The sequence below is a fragment of the Narcine bancroftii genome, chromosome 5 (genome assembly GCF_036971445.1).
Source record: "Narcine bancroftii isolate sNarBan1 chromosome 5, sNarBan1.hap1, whole genome shotgun sequence".
In the NCBI taxonomy this organism is placed as follows: Eukaryota; Metazoa; Chordata; class Chondrichthyes; order Torpediniformes; family Narcinidae; genus Narcine; species Narcine bancroftii.
The window spans coordinates 8,585,483-8,609,438 of NC_091473.1; the positions used below are offsets into that span (position 1 = coordinate 8,585,483).

Sequence of the window (23,956 nt, forward strand, 5' to 3'; positions counted from 1 at the left end):
CCAAGCAACTGGCAAAAAAATTGCAAAAAATAAATAGGTAAAAATATACAAAAGTTTAAAATTGACACCCCCACCCAGTGGTCAGTTCACCAATCCACTCAACACAGAATCCCAAGCAATTGGCAGATTCAGTTATCCAGCATCTAACAATTCCCATACGTGCTGGAAACCAGGGGTTTTACTGTCCATCTCTCTTAATCCATACCTTCATCCTCATAGATCTTCTGGACCCTTCTCGAAAGGCCTATGAAGAAGAACATCATGGAATTACAAAATGAATTAATCATCCTTCACCACATCCATTAATTATCCCTCACACAAAGAAATTTTTATAAATTGCTTGCAAACATTTAACACTATAAAACGAGGGCATCCACCCAAGAACATAGCTTAAATGAACCTTTCCACAATAGGCCTCAATTCCTGTCTCAACTAAATATGTTTCTCATGTACAGTACGATTGTTCAGAATGAATTTCCAATCACTTTCCTTTAAAATAAAAACACAAAATTAAATTAAATCTGAAAAAACATCATGCAGATCAGGCAGTATCTGTGGAAACAGAAACAGAGTAATGCCTCAGGTCAAGGATTCTTCATCAGAGCTGGAAAAGTTTTAAATAATTTTCACCAAACCATTATATGTTGGCAGCCATAGATAGCACTGATCAAACCCTCCTGGAGGAATTTAATTAAATATATGCCATAATTATATATCTGGTGTGCTTAAGCAATTTGTAAATTTTATCCACTTCAATTCTTCCTGCTTCTGCATGGGTTTTCCCCAGGGGCTCCGGTTTCCTCCCACTGTTGAAAATGTACTGAGGGGGTGGGGGTATAGGTTAATAGGGTGTAAATTGGGCAGCACGGACTCATGGGTCAAAATGGCCTGCTACTGTACTGTAGTACATATGTCTAAATTCCTCAATCAGCCAATAGTTACTTCAATAACTGTATGCTGCAGAGCAAATCTGCTCTAAACACTATCTGCTCTCTAGTAAATGTATTTTTTTTTAGTAAATGTATATGTAAATGAACTCATAATGACAAGAGCTGCATTGGTATTTCTCCTGACTGCATGCTAATAATAAATAGGCAGTACACATCCTATTTAATAGTTGAAATAGGTTTTGCTCAATCCTAATCTGGGGTCTTAAATCTTAGACTTGCAAACTGCAAAGGCATGAGGTTCATACAGTGGATTGAGATTACTGTTAAAATGTACATTCCCAATAGGCAACAGAGGAACATACATGTTGGCAGATTATGGAAATTAATCGAACAGGGCTATTGTGGGTGATTTTAGTTTCTCTAATATTAAAGAGCACCAGAGGCTAATATGGAGCAGAATTTATACAGGACGGTTACTCGACACAATATGTAAAGAGATCAATGCTAGATGTATTAGGAATTTGAGTCTGGCTAGCTAATCTGATCTTGGGAATGCTTTGGGAACAATGATCATAACCTTAAGTTTGCAAAGCATTATGGGGCAGAATGGACCTTGGATAGATTGTGGGGTAGAGGAGTGCTAAAATGAGTGAAGGTTAATTACAATAACATTATGCAGGTGCCAAGGATAGTAAATTGGTAGTAGATATTATTGTGGAAACCCACATCTGTATTGTGAAAGTAATTTAAAGGCTAGCTGGTCAGAACTCAAGGCCAACATGCTACAGTGAAGAAGAAAAAATGGATGGCAAGGTTTGTGAATGTTGGACAATCAGAAAAGCTTAAATCAGACAAGGACTTTAAAAAAAGCAGGAGTTAAAAGGGGATAATCAATTTCCTCTTGAGAAGAATTAAAGCGAATCCTAATTCATTTTCTACATATAGTAAAATCCCCGTTACCTGGAATTCAAGCAACCAGCAAAACAAAATAATTTTTTAAAATTAAAATTTTTTTTTTAAAGTTTAAAATTGTAAAAGTAAAGGTTCTCCAAAGCAACACACAATCCCTTGTTGAAGATGGGAGCAAACATTCAGCCAGAGTGCCCTGGTCATGTACTGCCTACAGCAGCTGTTTGAATAAAGTTTCAATAAAGTTACATTCAAATAAAATGTTATCACCCGGGATTAAGAGCCAGCCGATACAGCTGGGGCAACTTTCCCAAAGTGTCTCCCTATCCCTGCCAAGTAAGTCTTTATCTCTATTAGTTTATTATTAAGTATATTAGTAAGGCTTTATCTGTAAACTTGGGGAGGGGGTTCATTATGACGGCGTCACGGTTAGCACAATAATGTAACAGCGCCTGTGACCAGGGTTCAAATTTAAATTTTGTAAGTTACGGGAATTACCTGATTAAACTGAACTTTACATAATTAAGGACTACATACAGAATTTTTTTTTCAAATTACTTTACATTTTTCACTGTCATTTGTCTTTTAAACTGTTTATTCTTAATGCAGATGTATTAGTTAAGCACTGAGTCTCAGGCAACCAAAAAATTTGCATATCCATCATCCGCAGTTCCTGTAAGTGCCATATATCAGGGATTTTACTGTACATTAAAGATAAGAGGGTATGGACAAAGGAAAGAATTTGTGACTGGAGCCACAGGAATTGGTGAGGTAATATTGTTCATTGTAATGGGAGGACTTACGATGCTAATGGGAGGACTCAGCAGTATTGATGAACAGAAAGATCTTGGAGTCCCAGTCCATTAAAGTTAGCTGTTGCAAAGGCTAACATTCTTGATAAAAAAGCAGATGGCCTTAATTGACCATGGGATTGAGTTCAAGAGCCGAGAGATAATGTTGCAACTATATAAGACCTTAATTAGACCCCACTTGGAATATTGTGTTCCCTTCTGGTCATCTCACTACAGACAGGATGTGGTTGATTATAGAGGGTGCACACAAGGATGCTACCTGGACTGGAATAGCATGCCTTATGAGGATAAGTTGAGTGATCTTTTCCTCTTGGAGCAACAGAGGATGAGGGGTGTGTAGATGACCAGAGGCTTTTACCCAGGGCTGAAATGGTTAACACCTAGCGGTATTGTTTTAAGGTGCTTTGGAGTAAGTACAGGGGGCATGCAGAGGTACTTTTTTTTCGCCACAGAGTGATGGATGCATGGCGATGGAGATAGGTCCAACAGGATCTTTTAAAATACCATTAGACAGGTACATGGAACAGAAAAAGGGTTATGCAGTAGGGAAATTTCAGGCAGTTTGTTAAGAGTAGGTCGATACAACATCATGGGCCAAAAAGCCTGTACTGTACTGTTCGTTTCCATGACCTATGAAATTTTCTTTTTACATGTTCTGGGACAATCTCTGCAAAGGTTCACATACACCCTTGAATCTTATTTCCACTCTCAAAAAAAAACACTGCTAGCTATGTAACACTAAAATAACAATAAATTTTTTAAGATGTAATCTACAGACCTATCCTCTGATTACTTCGCAGATCTCCCCACCCCATAAATTGCTTGCAAACCCTCTGGGGACCACTGCCTCCACGTGAAAACAAAGTGTAAATAAGGACTAAAATTATATCTTGGTTTAATTTCTACATCAAGTTGTCAGGTGGAACCTAAAACATTTCGCAATTTTAAGAAAAATCAGCTAAAATTTTACATTTGGACTTGAAATGGAGAAGTTCCTTTTGCAACACCCACCTTTATCTTTTTGGCTTTGGGGGCATTTTTTGCTTTTTCTGTACTTCTCTTTCTCTTCTTTGCCTTGGTTCTCTTCACACGGTTGACTGTAAGTGTGATGCTAGTCGGTGTGTGTTGTGTTGCAGTGTATGATACAGTTGATGGTGAAACTTCCTCATCCCCACTCTCAGTTGCACTGCTATCGCCAACTATGATGAAAAGGTAATCATGTGATCAAAAATGTAGTTAATTTCCTTAGATTGACCTGCAGAATTATCTTAATTTTGGTTTATTACTGTGCCAGAGAGGGAAGGTCAAGAAAATTTACCTACTCACTAATTCAATAGAGCCATAGTTACATCCATTAAGTGGCATCATCTAATTGCAAAAGTTCCTACCATTCAGATTTTAACACCATTTGTACTAATGGAGATTACTTTTTCCCAAAATAGGACATGCAATGTAGTTTATGGTTATATAATCTAAAATAACTGAAGGCAAGGAAATAAATTGCTCGCATGTCCAAGACATCAGACAAACCAAATTACACCATCTGACTCAAGTTAATAACTAATTATATTTCTTCACTGTTCCTATTTAAGTGAACATTTTCCTTTTTCCAAGTTTCCATTCCCTCGTGAACAAGGACTAAAGCAAGTTTTCTCCCAGCACGATTTTAATCACCATTTTTTAAATGAACCAACAAATACATCAAGACTGCTTTTTATTCTATGTTGAATGTTTTACAATAAAATTATATTCATTTTAACTTAGATTCTTTGGAATCTATTTAAAGGTTCAAAAATGTACAAGTGGAAGGCAGCAGAGTTAGTGCAACACCATTAAAGTGCCAGCAACCCACGTTCTAATCCAGCACTGTCTATAAAGGGGTTTGTATGTTCTCTCCATTTCTGCGTGGCTTTTCTCTAGATGTTCTAACTTCCTCCCACATTCCAAAGACTTACGGGGCTAGAAAGTTAATAGGTCACATGGGTGTATTTGGCAGTTGTGGGCTCATGGGCCGGGAGGGCCTGTTACTGGACTGAATCTCTAAATTTAAAAAAATTACAAGAGTTTAATATTTTGGTGCTGTATGTACAGAGTGTTCTCAATATGAAAGTTCACCGGGCAAGTGAGATGCTCTTCATTTTAATATTTCCTTAAGTTCTGTACTTTTTCAACATACAGCATTGTAACTGGCTCTTTCGGCCCAGGAGCCTGAGGTGCTCAATTACACCCAAGTGACCTAGAATGGTGGGAGGAAACCAAAGAACCCGGAGGAGATCCTCGCAGACACTGGGAGAACAAACTCCTTACAGACAGCAATAGATTCAAACTCCAGTTGCTAGCGCTGTAACAGTGTTGAGCTAACTGTGCCACCTTCCATCTTAAAATATCCATCTTGTACTTCATTACATCACTGACTAATGTGCTTAGCTCTTTAAAACTCAGGATAACCAGGTGACACGCATGACACAAAAGTAAGCAAATCTTTAATCACTAGGCTTGCCAAGATTTCTGACCTGTGAATAAAGCAATGGATTTTTTGGTGGGAAGGTGCAATATTTTTAATAGCTCATATTTGGGAACATTCAAACAATCACAATGACCTTGACAGCTTAGCAAACTTTTAAATGATTTATAGAATTCAGCATTACGTCAATGAAACAAAATTAGGTAAAATTTCTTTTTTTTTTAAATTATAAGGAATTCACATATTATAATGTAAACAAAGTTTAAACCATTTTAAATTTTCTTTAGCTGTAACTCACAACTTTCACAATGATACACAGGGACAGCTCCAAATAAGTCAGTGAAATCACTAATAGTTATTTAAAATTCAACATTCAAATGAAGCAGAAAAACCAATTATTTCAAATAATAATTGTCTTTATGCTAGTATCAAAATAACAAAACACCTACACCATAGGAAATTTCTAAATCAACTTATTTTCTTCTTACCAGACACATTCTCCTGCTTCCTGCGCTGGAGTCTGATGACCTTCCGTCGGTCTAGGCCCCTATGAGTGTCAATGCAGACAGCAACACAATGAGTAACTGAGGACCAAAATTGTGACCAAGTATTTTAATATAGTGTTTTCTAAAAGATCAAGAAAACAATGTGAATATTTCTATGACTACATTATCCTAAAAATATAAGTTAAAAAACATAAAATGGAATTGCTAAATGTTTGCTTTGGTTTTCACTGAGGAACTTAGGGTGTCACAGTGTTGCTGGTAGAAGACTTGCTGCCTCACAGCTTCAGTGACTGGATTCTCTTCTGAATTGCATGCGAATTTCCACTTGGTGCCTCAGTTTCCTTCCACCTCCTGGATTCATGTGGGCTGGAAGATTAATTGGCCACTGTAGATGGCATTGAAGGGGAGGGTGGGAGACACGAGTTCATGGGAATATGGGGCAAAGTTACAGGGAAAATCAGTGAGCTAAGATTATTGTTCCATGTGAGTTAGCAAAGATTCTCTGGGCCAAATGGTATTGCTTTATGCTGTGAGAAATCTAATTAAAGGAATTATTTCAAAGCAGTTTTTAATCCAAATAAAGTTGAACAACTAGCATGGATCACGCTGCATATAATTTCCAAACACAAGATGCTAAATTGCAATCATTTCAAATGAGGAATAGTGGCTGAATTGAGTGTTCTAAATTAGGCTGTGAGCAGAGTTCTCTGACCAAACATGATGCTCTTCATGTCAAAGCAACAATCAAGCAAAAGCAAAATTCATTTTAATTTTCTTCATACCTGCAGTTCTCACATGTGATAATAAAACCATCTTGAGTTAAGCTACAATGACACCATGGAATGTTCTCGTCCTCAGATGAACTGTCGCTATCCTCAGAATTATCATCATATCGTTGGCAACGTAATCTATTCAATTCTACTCGGGCAATTATAGTCTGTGCAGGTGGTGAAGCTGGGGGTGTTGGAGGTGGTGGGGCACCATAGTTATGGTCCTTTAAACAAAACAATGTGAAATAAGTGATACAGAAGGAAAAGAACCAATGAACTAACCCATTACATATGGTTAGTTTTTCAATTCAGTGATCAAACATTCCAATTCCAATAATATCAACCAACTCCCTGTACTCAGATAACAGTCAATACATTTCTTTTCAAAAGGTAATGAACATTTATTATGACTGGAAAAAGGGTTGGCATTTCCTCATTTCAGAATTAAACATCATGCATGATGTCCCCATCTGAATAATTCCTAAAGTCAGTCATCTCATTAAGAGTACAATAATAAACCATATAGTGAGGTCCACAAAGGCAATTCCATCCAAAGGAGTAGAATCTTAAAAAAAACCTACTTCAACACCTCCCCTCCATTCAATCAACTGAATTAAGATTTCCAAAATACATGGCTCTCTTGCTGTTAATAGTTCACGGGGGAGACATGTAAAATACAATTTTGGCTTGGGTTTAATATCTATACTTTCTGGAGCATGCTCTAAGTTATGGCAAATTAAGGTCTCAAAAGACTTGGAAGATTTAAATATTCTTCATTATCAAGATCTTTCTTCAGATCTCATTTTAAAACAGCAAACTTGTTTGATACAATTTCTTCAGAAGTTCTGCTTCCCCCAAATTTGAAAGGGTTTTGTTAGTTACTGTCCATAACCGTTTGTAATTTCCTTAAAGTACATGGGTATTACAAGGGCATAGACTGTTTGTAAAAGGTCACTAAGAAACATGAGGAAATTGGAACCAGGATATAAACTCACTTCCTTATTTGAAGCACAAATACGTGTGAAATAGTTTTAAATCTACTTGTAAACTAAAATTAAAGCTCACTGCTTACAAAAGCTGACAAATAATGGGTTATTTTTCTTATAAAAGTGCCTGGGAAACAGCATTAAAATGATACACCAAGAAGATATTTTTCTCTCAGAAAGATACAATATCATTTCGACCAAGTTATTTCTTCATATTGATGAGAATTGAGGACCGCTAATATCGCCCACACTTCAAGCGCAGTGAGAGAACAAATTTGGAATCTTGAGACCTGACTGCAATTTTAAATTGCAAACAAGACAAATATTTTTGAGAAAATCAACTATTTAAATTGCCACCTTTTCACCAATGAAGAATTCTCTTAATTTTATACTTTGCCATGAAGACCTGAAAAAGCCAAACAAATAGAAACAGAGGAGAAAGGAAACACTCTTAATTATAAAATAAAAGAAAAGCAGATGTGTTGCTCAGACAAGTAATTTCAGGTAAAATCCCAGCATCACAGAAAGCATGACAAACTTTCTGTATTTTAAATTCCATCATCCCATATACAAAATAAACCAGAATGCAAACTTAAACAGAGAAAAGTTTAAATAAAGCTACATTGCTCAGCAGCAACACTTGATGATTGAAGTATGGAATAAAAAACGAACTCAAAACAAAGAATTTTATTCCAAGTGATCAAAAGCAGGGACAACATTTTGAAAAAGAACATTTTCCCTTGTAGTAGAGGTAGCTTATGTCTACCATAATTTAAAGATCATGGTTGTATTTACCATAACAATTCAGCATGTCTTGGGTAGATTCACACAGCTGATTATTTCGTTTGCTGATTTTAAACAATTGTGGAAACCCACTTAGCAGCCAGTGAACCAGCTCCCAAAATGGCGGACGTGCTGTGGGAATCACGGGAAATTAACCTGCATCCACAGATTTTTATCTGGGCTGATGACATCACTTTCTGCCCAGCATGCTAGCCTGGAGGTATCAGTCTTGCAATAGACTCCACACACTGACTTCCCAGCATATACATCAATTCGACAACGTGTACAGTGATTCCACAACGTGTATACCAACATGTCTATCTATAGTATCTCAGTATAGAATATTTTGCTACATTGGTGATCCCGACGTCTAAACGATATTTGGACCCCAACGAGGACATTTTTTCTTCAATGCATGCCATGGCTCTGAAACTACCAATGTTTTGGACTTCACAACCACATGTATGGTTTGATCAAGCAGAAGCCAAATTCCAGCTGAGACAGATAACATCTGATTCCACATGGTATTACTATATAGTAAGGGCCCTGGATCAAGAGACACCATGCCGAGTTTCCGAATTTCTGGAGCAGCCTCCAGAGGAGGGCAAGGATATGGCGCTCAAGGGTCTGCTCATCCATACCTTTGGCCTCTCACAATGTGAGCAAACGGCCCGTTTACTTCACTTAGGTGGCTTGGGAGAGAGGACCCCTTCAGCGATCATGAATGAAATGTTGGCATTAGCGGAAGGGTATAGGCTCTGCCTCATGTTCAAGCAGGCTTTCTCAGAGCAGTTGCCAGAAGATATCCACACGCTGCTGGCCAATGAGGATTTCAATGACCCACGGAAAGTAGCAGTCCAAGCTGACATTCTATGGCGGGCTAAGCAAGAAAGCGTGACAACCGTAGAACAGCAGCAGGACCATGCAACTCCAACATTAGACTGGCAGCGGGTCGATCAAATCAGTTGTCAGACTGCCAGTCAGCCAGGAGACAAATGGGACAAAGATAGCACCCATTGTTGTTTCTACCATCAACGATGGGGTGCAGAAGATCGCTGCTGCTGACCTCCCTGTTCATTTCAGGGAAACACCGGGGCCAGCCGTCATTAATGGCTATGGAGGCTGGTCATCAAGACAGCCTTTTACATGTCTGGATGACATTCCACCTGTCGTTTTTTTGATAGAGAAAGGGGTTGAGATCAGCGTCCTTCACCCTTCAGGGCATGAGACATGTAACAGAAAACCTGGGTCATCATTGAAAGCTGCAAACTGCAGTACTACCCAGACATTTGGCACGTGTAGGATCCCGCTTCAGTTCAGTGATACCAAGTTCACACGGATGTTCATATTGGCCATGGTCACACAACCGCTACTGGGAGCTGATTTTCTCAGAGCACACAGCCTGTTGATTGATCTAAAGGGATGAAAGCATGCTCTAAGTGAGGCCGAGCTTCCAGCCCCGCATTTAGACTCCAGCTACTCTTTCAGAGAATGAATTCGTTGTTGGTGGAAGTCCCTGTAATAATTACGCTGCAAATCACCTCAGCGATACCAAAACATGGGATGCAGCACCACCTACCAACCGAAGGGCCACCACTGCATGCCCGAGCTCGCAGTCTCCCTCCAGATGAACCTTATCTGGCCAAAGAGGAGTTTGAAAGGATGGAGGACATTGGTATTATACAACAGTTCAATAGCTCCTGGGCCTCCCCACTCCACGTGGTACCCAAAGCTGCAGGCAGATGATTACAGCAGGTTGAACGAGGTCACCACACCAGATCGCTACCCAATACCACACCTACAGGGTCTTGTGTCTAACCTGCAGGGAGCCCACATCTTTTTCAAGGTGGACCTGGTCCAGGGGTATCATCAGATTTTGGACCACCCGGATAACATTCCAAAAACAGCTAATATTACAACCTTTGGCCTTTTTGAAATCAGAAGGATGCCTTTTGGGCTTAAGAACACTACGCAGAATTTTCAAAATTTAAGAGTGAGACACAATCTCAACTTTACCTTCATATACCTAGGCAACATACTTATCGCTAGCTGAAGCCGTCAGGAACATCTGTCCCACCTGTGTAAGCTTTTCACTAGTTTGAATTAATTTTGACTGACCATCAACCTGGCCAAGTGTCAATTCAGGTTTGCGAACATCAACTTTTTCTGGGCCATAGAATCAACAAACACAGAGCAAAGCTGCTATCGGCAAAGGTCGAGGCATGTACATCGACTTCCCAGCGTATGCATCAACATATACAGCGATTCCACAGCATATCCACCGACATCTATAGTAGCTCAGTATAGAATACATCGCTACACAATGTCGTTTTTCAATATTTTTATTATCAGCTGTAATGCTAGAAAAAAGGCAGGGAGAAGTGTAGTTTATATATCCAAAAATCTTATTCACTATAACTTTACATACTTCAGCATGATACAATTTCATCAGAGGGCTAAACTGAAAGGTGCAAACATGCTAAATATATTCACGGTTATTCTCACAGAATTCTCTTTGGCTTGGCTTCGCGGACGAAGATTTATGGAGGGGGTAAAAAGTCCACGTCAGCTGCAGGCTCGTTTGTGGCTGACCAGTCCGATGCGGGACAGGCAGACACGATTGCAGCGGTTGCAAGGGAAAATTGGTTGGTTGGGGTTGGGTGTTGGGTTTTTCCTCCTTTGCCTTTTGTCAGTGAGGTGGGCTCTGCGGTCTTCTTCAAAGGAGGCTGCTGCCCGCCAAACTGTGAGGCGCCAAGATGCACGGTTTGAGGCGTTATCAGCCCACTGGCGGTGGTCAATGTGGCAGGCACCAAGAGATTTCTTTAGGCAGTCCTTGTACCTTTTCTTTGGTGCACCTCTGTCACGGTGGCCAGTGGAGAGCTCGCCATATAATACGATCTTGGGAAGGCGATGGTCCTCCATTCTGGAGACGTGACCCATCCAGCGCAGCTGAATCTTCAGCAGCGTGGACTCGATGCTGTCGACCTCTGCCAGAATTAGATGGTGAGAAAATGGACAAGATACAGCTCTTTATTGACCCATAAGTCTATGATACCATGATTTTACTGAATGGTAGGATAGTCTCAAAGGTCAATTGCCTTCTGTTTCTATTTCTAACCACCTTAGCTATCATAGATTCTTGAAACTACTCATTAAATCTAAATTAATGACAAAAAGAACAATGTGATCATTCTTCAGTAACTGTCAGCCCGACTCAGTAAGTAGTTTTCAGTTTCAATCAAAGTAAATTGCTCACTTTGCTGAATAATGCTAAAGTGTAGGGTGTAGGATTATTTGTTTAGTTCTTCCTAAGAGCTGGCATCAACACAAACGGCTGAATAACTTCCCTCCATGCTGTATTACGTTATATTAAAACCTTGGAATAAAACTTGTAAGCATGTCAGGTTGAGGATTTCACTCCACTATAAAGAATTTTTAAAAATCAGTACAGGGTACAGATATAAAATGTTGTCATAAGTGATTCTGGTATTACAATAGTGGCTTTTCCTAAATAGACAGTAGACTGTCTATGCAAGAGACAACATACTGTAGAAAAAACACACAATTGCTGCACAGGAAGGAAGCCACTAGGCCCATTATATCCATGCTGGCCAATCGATTTACATTTCTACCAATAGATGCTGCTCGATTTGCTGGGTTCCTCCAGCAATTCTTTGTTTGCTCAAGATTCCAGCAGCTGCAGCTTGTACATTTCTCAGCACCTCTTTTAATGTTTGTTCAAGTTTTCTGACCTCAAAATAGTAACGTAGTAGAAAGTGCTAGAAATATTCAGCTGATCAAACAAAACCAAGGGAGAGAATTATAGTCATTGACCTAAAATGTTAACTGCTGCCTTCTTTCCACAGATGTTGTCCACTTGCTTGGTATTTCCAGTATATCATGTTTTATTTCAGGATTTCAGCATCTGCATTATTTTTTTTAAAAAAACAGCAGTTTGAAAATGAAATGGGTCTAATTTAAGATTCAATATTTTAGCTCACAATTCTTTGAATTGCCAAGGTGAATGGATGCTTTACTTCAAAAATTTGCTTATGGCAAACTGCCTTCTGCTGCTGAAGTGGTTTTATAACAACTAAATTGCATTTATTAAGGAGTATGAATTGTGAAATTTAAGAGTCTAATTTGTCCTAAATTCTATTAGGAAACAATAACCACAAATAACAAGCAGAAGCAGAAACTCTGCTTTTGAGTTATAGATTTATTTAACATTTGAATTCAGCTTTCAAATTGCAAACTCACATTATACTGTGTGGATGGGCAACATTACCAACATGTTACTGGCCTAACCTCAATCTAGACATATAAATGATTCAACTACTCGCTCAAGCAACAGAGAGGCTTTCATTGATTATCTCAAGTCTCTTCAAGGATAAATAGAAAGTCAATAATTACAATATATTTACAGTATAAATAGAACATTTTTTTCATTTTAATTCTAAAAGATTTGCATATCTAGTAATGAGAAATGTAAATGCAATTCCTCAATATAGTTTTAATAACATTGAAAAGTTCTAATTAGATACAGCTCAAAATTTTGCAGAATACGGATGAACCTATATGACAGAATTTGTTGAGCTTTTGAATTTTTTGATTAGAAAGTATGTAGCAAATCACACTGAACACAAAAGAACTTGTAACATCTACCCATCCAATCTGTCTTGGTGCTATCTTTCACATGGTCAGTAGTTTTAATTTCTGTGCTACAAACCTTGTGTTTAACAATTTTTTTTTGTTTCCCAGTTCCCTGTTCACATTTAATATCCATCTCTTCATTCTAAATTTCTCAAATGTTGGAACCACCAATTCTCATGTTCCTTTGTTTTAAACATTTCTTTCAAATCACCTCAATTTCTATTATATTAATGGTTTATCAATAAATGAAAATTGAAAGACTGAAAATGCTGGGAATATGAAATTAATTCAGAAAACTGCATATTGGGTGACATCTGTGGAAAGAGAAAGTTAATGTTTTAAGATTGAAAACCTAACAAATGAGTATTTTTTCATCCCCGACGCCAAAGTGTCTTCAACTTGAACTGTTTACTCTCTTTGGCCTTCCACAGATACGACCTGACCTGCTGAATATCTCAGCATTTTATGTTTTAATACCTGTTAATTACACTGTCTTCACACTTTCACAGACAAGATCCATCTGTTTTGAGCCACTCCATCATTCTTGTAGTGCAAAACTCAGAGTTAATTACAGCTTTTATATTCTTTTACCATGAATCAAAGTACTCCTTCAGCCTTTTACAGTATTACTTTTATCAGAAATTGTATAATGCTTGTGTATTCCCACAATCTTATACATTCCCACATAATTTAGCTAGCTTTATTCCTCCTAGTATTAACTGACATCACACTGCTTTTGCCATATTTTCATACATTTGATGGCATAATGAATTTTTTTCTATTTCCTATTTTAGCTAAGTCTGCAAAGTTAAGCACCATTTTCTACCCAATCATTAATTACATAGCAAACAAATCTAATCCCAAACTAAAACAGAACCATAACAAATGTTTTTACCCATGAGCATTCATTAAAATGCTGTCCTTAATTCCTCCTCATTTTGCAATTTTAAATCTCATTTACAACAATGCCAATTCATACCCCTAAATCTTTTCAATAAAAGTTCATAAGTAACTACGTAACAGTTGTATTTCAGGAGCACAATTTGGATGTTTGGCGGAAGATATTATTCCATGTACATTTTGTTTTAAATCAACCAGAAGAATATGCACGTAGCAATAGTTCCTGGTGAAAGGAGCTTGTATACTTACTGCATACGGCAGACCTCTGTAGCCATGATGTTGTGCACTTCCATAGTTGTGATTTGTGTAGCTGCTCTTCTCAGCAATTGCAGGGCTAGCTTCCACTGACTCTGGGCTAAAACAATGAAGCCAAAAATAAAATTAAAAATAATTAGTTCTCTCTTTTATTGAAGCAGTTTTTAAGTTTCATTTGTTTTCTAATTAGCGGGTATTTTACAAATCAAATAAAATGTTCTGCTCTTCACTTAGTTTCACTTAATACCTGTAAAATATACAACTTTTTAAAAAAAGTCTTGGCTCCAGAATAGTACCCTTGCTTTCAAGTTAAAATATCGGACAAATATGCACTCTAGCATCACATCAAATTGTATTAGAGCGTAGCATCAAGCAGTGCTGAGTGAACACTATGCAGTAAGAACTGTTATCGTTGAACTAAAACACAAAGAGTTAGTCAGTTTCAGCAAGGTGAGAAAGGGCCTTGGAACCACTCAAACTAATGAAAATTGGTTTTCCTCCGTTCAGGCCAATATTTATCACTCAAGCATCAGCATTTTAAAAAAATCTGGCATCTTAGCTCATTGGTCTTTGTCGAAAATTGTGAAACACCATTTGGAGACTAGATCTTCAATGAAGCCTACATTTAAAATCACATCTATACCCAATATTTGCTTTGGAATAGCAAGAAATTTCCAATTAAAATAAGATGAGTTTAATGTCATATTAACAAGTAAAATGTAAAGATGCATTACTGAGATGTGTTTAGTCATGTACATAAGTATAATGTACAGATTCACCAAAATTCTTATTTCCTGCAGCCACACACAAGGTACAATAGTATACATTACCACAACTGCAAGATAGAAAAATAGATATCAAAGAATAGATAAACAAATATCCACAACAGCAGTTAGTGCAAGAAAAAAGTGATGTTTCAATAGTGCAGCAAGTTCCTCTGATGGTCTTTGAGTAGTTTATGGCTAAGGTTAGAGTAGTACAGTGAGGTTTAAGAGTCATGGCTGTTGAAAATAAACTGTTTTTGAACCTAGAGGGGCTGGACAAGATTTTTGTACCATTTCCCCCCCCCCCCCCCGCAAGGAGCAGTGAAAAGAGATTGTAACTTGAGTAATGGCGTTTATTTATGATGTTAGCTGCCTTCTTGAGGCAATGTCTCACATGGATGTCTTCAGTGGGTGAGAGGTTGATTCTCATGGTGGGCTTGGCTAAGTTTGGCACTTTCAATAGCCTTCTCCATTCCTGGGCACTCAAGTTTCAAAATCAGGCCGTGATAGAACCAGTGTCCTTTCAACAAATCACTTATAAAATTTCGATAGCGTATTCAACGACATGCCAAATCCACTCAGTTTTTTAGAAAGTAAATCCACTTCTGCACCTTCTTTGTGGTCGTCTCGATGTACTGACTCCAGGAAAGGTCTTCCGATATGTGAACTTCTATGAACTTGAAGGTACTAATCTTCTCCATGGCCATCCAACAATGAAGACAGGTGCTTGGTACCTTGGCCTCCCCTAACCAAAGTCCACAATGAGCTCTTTGATCTTGCGGATGTTGAGAGGAAAATTGTTGTTCGCCATCTTTAACACATATACAGTTAACAACAGTGGTGATCGCAAAGTTATAGGTAGCATTGGAGCGGAACCTGGCAACACAATTGCGAATGTTGAGCAAATAGAGCAGCACACCTTGAGGTTCCCCAGTGTTGATAGTCATTGAATCGGAGAGGTGATTTAGCCAATTTGCACTACAAACACAAGTGCTAACTACCAATTCCAAACCTTTTACTAGTGACACAAAATAGTTATTCAACATTAAATTCCTGTGTAATGGCTGTCGTGTGTTTATTAGTAGTATTGTATGGCATTTTGATCTCTTTATGCTAGATATAATTCCCAAAAACGGAAAGATCACTAGACTAATTCCTGGGTTAGCAGGACTGACATATGAAGACAAATGAAGTTGATTGAGTGTGCATTCACTGAAATATAGAATGACAATTTCTGCAGAGCTGTACACTCTGAATGCTTCCCCTGGCACGGGTAATCAGAATGAGGGGTCAAAGTGTCATGGAAAAAGATTTACAACTTTCTTCATCAGCCAGAAGGCGGGTGCACCTGTAGAATTTTCTCGAACAATGGGCATGCATTTCAAGCAATATTTTTAATGACAGAGAATTTTTTCGATGAAATTGATCAAGTGGAATAGAGCGAGGTAGTGGGAGAACAATATTGAAATATGATTCGCCTTAATTGCACGAAGGGCCCAATGACCTGCTCCTTCTTTCATTTTCTCCATTTCCATGTAGGATCAGCAATTTAGGAAAAGCAAATAAAATGGATGCAGTAGTTATATAAAAAATTCAAAGCTAGCAAAACACTATCAGGAATATCTATTTAACAATCTTCTTCTTTGGCTTGGCTTTCGCGGGCGAAGATTTATGGAGGGGTAACGTCCACGTCAGCTGCAGGCTCGTTTGTGGCTGACAAGTCCGATGCGGGACAGGGAGACACGGTTGCAGTGGTTGCAAGGGAAAATTGGTTGGTTGGGGTTGGGTGTTTGTTTTTCCTCCTTTGTCTTTTGACAGTGAGGTGGCTCTGTGGTCTTCTTCAAAGGAGGTTGCTGCCCGCCAACGCCAAGATGCACGGTTTGAGGCGATATCAGCCCACTGGCGATGGTCAATGTGGCAGGCACCAAGAGCTTTCTTTAGGCAGTCCTTGTACCTCTTCTTTGGTGCACCTTTGTCTCGGTGGCCAGTGGAGAGCTCGCCATATAACACGATGACATATATATATAAAACAATATATATTGTTAAATGACAATATATATATTGTTATATAACAATATATATATATACTGTCTCGGTGGCCAGTGGAGAACTCGCCATATTACACGATGACATAGATAGATAGATAGATAGATATATATATATATATATATTTTTTTTTATAAATAAAAATAACTATATATATATATAAAACAATAACTATATATATATATATAAAACAATATAGATATATATATATAAAACAATATATATATATATATATAGATTATAATATAACATATTTAACAATACGCACATATAAATTAAGATCATTTAGGAATTACACTTTCTGAGTGATGCCATTTGAAACTTCTACCAGACAGTTATTTTTTTTTGCCTGTTCATGATGTCTGGTCAGATGTAGGTCACATATAGTGCAGTTTCCAATCAAGATGACTACTACAAACCAGTTCATTTATGTCAAGGAATACTGGGCAGAAACACCAGATAAAAATGATTAGTTAACAAGAATAGTATAGATCATGTAAATGCATGATTCTTTATAAACCACCAGTAGATGGCAGCTGGTACACCATATCAAGGCAGGAGAGCTTGAAGGGTGAAAAATAGTTAATAAATCAGGAATGAGAGACATAGTGAAATGAATTTATTCCAAACTATGTTCCATTAAAATAATTCTAAGTTTCTCTCTGGGATAAAACACACCGAAATGCTGGAGAAACTCAGCTGGTCTTTTCACCGTTCATAGGATATATTGCTCACGTTTTGGGCCTGAGTCCTTCTCCAAGGAAGAAGCAGAAAAGCAATATCTTTTTTTTGTGTATTTTATTTCTCAAATAGAGCATACAATGAAAAGCAAAGTACAAATATACATAATATTTTCTCCCCTATGAACCCCCCCCACCTCCCACTAAACTATCCCAAAGTGAAAAAAAGAGATCAACTCACATAACAATCATCCAATCTCACCACGATTGGTGAAACCCCAACAGCAAGAGAGAAAAAAACTACAAATTAAAACCATATATTTCCTATACGGGCTCCACAAGAAAAAAGGGAGAAAACCAATACTCTGAAAAGACTGGCTGAGTTCCTCTAGCATTTTCATACGTTTTTACTACAATTACAGCGTCTGCAGACTTTCATGTTTCACTTCAGTTACCGTGGAGTCAGAAGGTGATACAGATAATATTTCAGGTAAATACTGCTGCGCTGTCAGACACTGCAAATGTGGAGGACCACAATCTTGGGGTAATTTCTTAGTTTCTGATAAATGTTTCTTTTTTTAAAACCCAATCCAAACATTTGAATTCTCCTTTAAAATGCAGATGGAATTTTATAGTACTGTACTGATGTATTTTTACTTGATAAGAGAAACAAAACTAGGTCTTACATATCTAGGATGGTCAATAATACATTCAAGAAACCCAGGACAATCTCACGATCCAAAGATTGATCAGAATGGGAAACTTATAAACATTAAAAGCCAGGATGCATTTAAAGTATGCCAACAAAATGCATAAGAGAAAGGAATAAAAAGTTAAGAAATCAAATGGAAGGCGACTTATATGATGTATAAATACAAAGCTAAACTTCTGTTCTGTAATCACTGTAATCTGACTAACAGAATATAGAGCACATGTTCAATGCCAGAATTATCAGAAAACACGGATCACCAATATATCTCAGAATTGCCTAATTGCATTAAAGAGTCCACAAGTAATTCCCCAGTCTTTGCCCAAGTATGCATGATCAATGTTTTCCACCATAGCCAGGAATCCAAAATTGAAGAATGGGTGAATGAATGATACTGCATGGGTAAAACATTATTCACTTTGCTGACAAGAATAGAAAAACAGTATATTTTGAATGGTGATAAAGTAATAAACTCTCAGGACAAGGTATTCCATGTGAAATCATCCAAGATGTCCTCCTCCTTCAAAAAACATGACTTTCAGATTTATTGTCAGTACATACATGACTTCACATACCATCCTAGATTCTTTATCCTGCAAGCGCAGCAGAATTACACTAACTGGTAGTGCAAAAAATCTGTACACAGCATAAACATGAAAACAAATAAAAAATTGTAAACAGACAATGAATGTAAACAAACTGTAATACAGAGAGAATTTTTTTTTAAATCAATGAAATGCATGAGCCCTTAAATGAATCCCTGATTGAGTTTCATATTGAGGAGTCTGATGGTGGAGGGGTAGCAGCTGTTCCTGAACCTGGTGGTGTGAGTCTTGTGGCACCTGTACACCTTTCCTGATGGCAACAGTGAGAACGGAGCATGTGCTAGGTAGTGTGGATCCTTGAAGATTGCTGCTCTCCAACAGCAGCGTTCCCTGTAGATATTCTTGATGGTGGGAAGGGTTTTGTCTGTGATGTCCTGGGCTGTGTCCACTACCTTTTAGAGGGATTTATGCTCAGGAGTATTGGTGTCCCCATACCAGACCGTGATGCAACTCATCCAGCACACTTTCCACCACGCATTTGTAGAAACTTGCCTTTTCTTTCACTTGTCTGCCAAAGCAACCTCGTGTCTTTTTTTGCCTTCCTGATTTCTTTCTTGAAGTTTTTCTTGTATTTTTTTTAAATACTCCTCAGGTACCTCATGTGCTCCATGTTGCCTATACCATCTATAACACCACTCTCTCTCTCTCTTCTAAACCACATCCCCAATATCCCTCAAAAGCCAAGGTTCCCAATGCCTGCTAACCTTGCCTTTAATCCTGACAGGAACATACAATCTCTGTACTCACAAAATCTCAGCTTTGATGGCCCTCCACTTACCTTGCTTGAAAAGAACTCCCAATCCCATGCATTCTAGATCCTTTCTCATTTCCTCAAAAATTGGCCTTTCTCCAACTTAGAATCTCAACCTGAGGCCCAGACCGATCCTTCTCCATCATTAACTTGAAACTAATGGCTTTATAATCACTGGACCCAAAATGTCCCTCTCCACATACTTTTGTCACCTGTCCTGTCTTGTTCCCTAAAAGGGAGATTCAGTACTTCTCTCTCTTGTTGGTACCTCTATGTATTGACTTTAGAAAACTTTGCTGAACACATTTGACAAATTCCAAGACATCCAGCCCTTTTACAGTTTGGGAGTCCCAGTCAATATGTTGAAACTTATAATCCCCTACTATCACAACCTTTTGTTTCCTGTAGCTGTCTGCTTCTCTCTATAAATGTCCCAAATATTATGGTGCCCTTAAGTGGGGGAACTATGTATAAAGACTGCTATAATTTCTATATAGTCAAATCAAAATGTATACAAATAACCCTGAATAAAATCTGGATTATGCACTTTAGTTACATGCGAATTGTTTGAGTACAAATTTAAAACTGTGGAGCACAATGGTAAATAAAGAAAAAAGTATAGTGCCTTAAGGGCAGAGCTACAAGCAAAACATTTGATTCAAGATGTGGTCAGCAAAAAGAACTGCTTTCATCAGTTTTACAGACAACTTTTATGTCACTTCTGGTCTGGCCGTCCCGAAACCGGACGTGACATCACGACGCTCCTGATGCATTCCACAGTCTGCTGATTTCATCCCCAAAACGAAGGGGGTCCAGCGCCATCTTAGCATGGACCCCCTGAACCCAAGGTTGGCCAGAATCACAGGGGCGATTCGAGCATGAAGTCCTGCCCCTCGGCTGCCGCTACAGAATCGTCATCCAGTACAATAGTCTGAGTCTTGGGTTGTTTGGAGAGGGTGACCACGGTGATGTGGAGGTGGAAATGGCACTGGCTCAGCTGTGTCCACATGGGCAGTTTTGAGTCAGTCCCTGGTATAAAGTTCATGTTTTCCCCCAATGTTCCAGAACAGGTGGATCCGTTATTTTTCAGTACTTTGTACAGACCGATACAGGGATGCTGCAGCTGTGTTCCCTGTGTCGGGCAGCAGACAAACACAAAGTCCACTGAATCGAGGTCCACCGGTACATATGTGGTGCTGAGCTGTGTCTTGTGGCTGGAATTGGGGCTAACACCTCTAGTCATTGGCGCAAGCACTGAAGCTCGTCCAATGCCATGGCAGGCGATGGTGAAAATGTCGGCTGGTACCAATAGGGGCATGCCGTAAACCAGCTCAGCTGGCAAAGCTTGCAAGTCCTCTTTTGGAGCAGTCTGTAACCTCAGCATCACCCAGGGTAGCGCGTCCAGCCACTGTGGTCTAATGAGTCGTGCACACAGGGACTGTTTCAGGTGTCTGTGAAAACACTCCATTAGTCCGCTGGTGTGCGGGTGGTAGGCTATGGTGAAATGGAGTTGGGTGCTACAGAGGCGGCCCACAGTGCCAAAGTAAATGTGCACCCCTGTCGGAGGTAAATATGCACTGATACCCCAAAACGTGCCATTCAGGTAGATAGGAAAGTACTGGTGCAAGTTTCAGTTGTTATTATCAACCATGGGTGTAGCTTCCAGCCAGCAGGTGAATCGATCGACCATGGTGAGAATATATCTGTGACCGTGTGATATGGGCAGAGGTCCAACGATATCAAGGTATATGTGTTGGAACCTCTGGGTGGTCAGGGGAAAGTCCTGCACCGGGCTCTTGGTGTGTTTGTGGACCTTGGCCATTTGACAAGACCGGGAGGTCTTTGCCCTCTGGGAGACTTGTGTTTTTTAATCAATACCAGACAAACTTTGATTCCATAAGTTTGATTGTCATCCTTATCAATGGGGGGGAGCGACACCCCATGTACCTGGTCAAAAGGTCTTTTGCCACGCTGTTGGTACTACAGGCCAGGGTTTACCTGTCATCCATATTGACGGGTGCAACAGCCCGTGTGCCTGGTCAAAAAGTCTTTTGCACCACACTGTTGGTACTACGGGCCAGGCATGACCTGTGGAAACATAGCAGAGCAGCGTGGTTCTCTCTGGGCCCATTTCGATTTCTTGCAGTTGGAGTCCTGTTATTGTGGTCCGGAAGCTTGCACTTCCACATCCTCCTGCTGGGCCATGGCCAATGCTTTAGAGCCCAGGCTCCCAGTGATGGATCTGATCTCAGGTCTGGAGAGGGTGTCTGCAACGACATTAACTTTCACCGACACATGTCGAATGTCGGAGGTGAATTCTAAAAGGTAAGACAGATGTCGCTGTTGTCTCGCTGTCCATGGGTCCGAGATTTTTGATGGGGCAAAAGTGAGGGTTTTGTACTTAGTAAATGCAATGAACTGCTGTCTCTCTAGGAAATGGCAGAAGTGTTTCACAGCCAAAAAGTGCCAACAGTTCCTAATCGAAGGCACTGTATTTTCTGGGGCTGTAGATGGCAGCTGAAAAAGGCGAGTTAACAGTAAGACCGAAATTCCAGAGCTTCCTGAATAAGAGTCTGAGGTCTGGCTGTGCACTTCCTCCGTAGTGCTGGCAACTAGGCTATCTACTGCGTCCATTAGGCGTTGGAAAGTTTGTGCCGCGTTTTTCAAACCAAATGGTATCCTCAGGAATTCAAAAAGTCCGAATGGGGTTACAATGGCCATTTTTGGCACATCATCTGGGTGAATGAGGATTTGGTGGTAGCCTTTCATGAGGTCTACTTTGGAAAAGAGCAGTTTCCTGTGCAGGTTTGCGGCGAAATCCTGAAAGTGCGGTATCAGGTAGTTATCTGGTACCGTCGCACTGTTCAACTTCTGGTAGTTGCCACATGAACGCCGACGCCTGCTTGCTTTAGGGACCATATGTAGGGGAGACGACCATGTCTGACAATGCTCAGTTCCTCCATGGTTTTAAATTCGTCTTTAGCCTGATGTAGACGGTAGGGGGGGAAATCTCCTCGCCTTGGTGTGGATGGGCGGTCCCTCAGTCGTCACATAATGTTGGACGTTCTGTGGCGGGGTATTCAAATGAAAATCCGGTGTGAGGATTTCTGGAAATTCAGTTAGGGCTTTAGAAAATTTGTCTGTAGCTAAGGTTTGTAGGTGCAGGGATGGCCGCGTACTAGGCGAGAGTGGGCAAGTCTGAAAAATGGGGGCATGGACTAACTGGCGGCCACGCACATCAACCAGTAGGTAATTGGCCCTCAGGAAATCTGGCCCTAGGATCAGTTGGTGTACAGATGTGATAGTTAAATCCCACCAATAAGCTGAGTCTCCCGGTAACAAATGGACTGACCTGATGCCATAGTTGGGTATAGACATTCCATTTGCTGTGCGTAGGTTGTTGTGGCCCATGTTTCCAGTTCAAAGGCGTTCAGTGGTAAGATGCTACCTTTGGCTCCCATGTCGACCAAAAATCTTCATTCAGAGATCCGGTCGACAGCACAGAAGAGGCCTGTGGGTTCGCCAACCACTGCAGCCGTTACTGGTTGTCAGCCGAGTAGGTACGTGGTAGGATGCAATGGCAGGCGTTCCAGCCCCACCTTCTGTGATAGAAACACCACCCGTCTCATTGCAGGCCTATGCGTCCCCCACCTGTCTGGGTTGTGGGTGGTTTCCAAAGTGGACGAGGTAGTCGCTCTGTTGGTTGTGGCTTCCTGTTGGACTGTCAGGACAGAGGTCTTGGGAACCCGAGGTCTGTCTGCCTCAGCTGCTACTGTTTGAGGGTCAGGAAAATCCGAACATGGCGATATTGCGAGGAGGCGCTAAAAAAGGGGGCTTTGAACATCAGGCACTTGGAGTGTCCGTCAGCTAGCACTAGCATTTCAATCATTAGCTTGGAAGGAGACCTGTCCCCAAGTTCAACTAGGTTGAGAAGGCACATCCCTCTTTCCAGTTTGGTCATGGAGAAAGTTCATAGGAAATGGGTCTTGAATGCCTCGTACTGACCTTCAGCTGGAGGGTCGCTCAGGAACAGTTCAACTTTAGTGGCCAACTCCTCGTCTCGCGTTGCGACGACGTACCAAAAACTTGTAGCTTTGCTGGTAACATTCCGGAGGTGGAATTGTGTCCCCACCTGGATAAACCAAACACGTGGTCTATGTGGCCAGAATGGTGGCAGCTTGACGGCAACGGCACTCAGCTAGTTCATCTGCCATTGTATAGGGTTCAGAAATGTCATTGTGTAGGGTCTCCAATGTGGCGCCTTAAGGGCAGAGCTACAACCAAAACATCTGACTCAAGTTGTGGTCAACAAAAAAACTGCATTTATCAGTTTTACAGGCAACTTTTATGTCACTTCTGGTTCATCCATCCCGAAACTGGAAGCAATATCACGAAGCTCCCGACGCATTCCCCAGTCTGCTGACTCCATCCCCAAGACGAAGGGGGTCCAGTGCCATCTTAACACGGACACTT

The 23,956-nt window shown here is 39.9% G+C and overlaps 1 protein-coding gene across 15 annotated transcripts in view; it reads right to left on the reverse strand.

Moving 5' to 3' along the window:
* The window catches only part of setd5 (SET domain containing 5), a 158,836-nt gene that overhangs the window by 79,971 nt on the left and 54,909 nt on the right, over positions 1 to 23,956 (reverse strand). For all 15 annotated transcript variants that reach the window (XR_011357310.1, XM_069936681.1, XM_069936669.1 and 12 more), the window contains 5 exons: positions 13,923 to 14,028; positions 6,364 to 6,575; positions 5,564 to 5,622; positions 3,623 to 3,810; positions 206 to 244 (listed from right to left, as the gene is read on the reverse strand). Coding sequence is in view for 14 of the 15 variants with exons in the window: in XM_069936681.1 (XP_069792782.1) it covers positions 206 to 244; positions 3,623 to 3,810; positions 5,564 to 5,622; positions 6,364 to 6,575; positions 13,923 to 14,028 (604 nt within the window). In the remaining variant the exon portion in view is untranslated. The remainder of the gene's footprint in view (positions 1 to 205; positions 245 to 3,622; positions 3,811 to 5,563; positions 5,623 to 6,363; positions 6,576 to 13,922; positions 14,029 to 23,956) is intronic.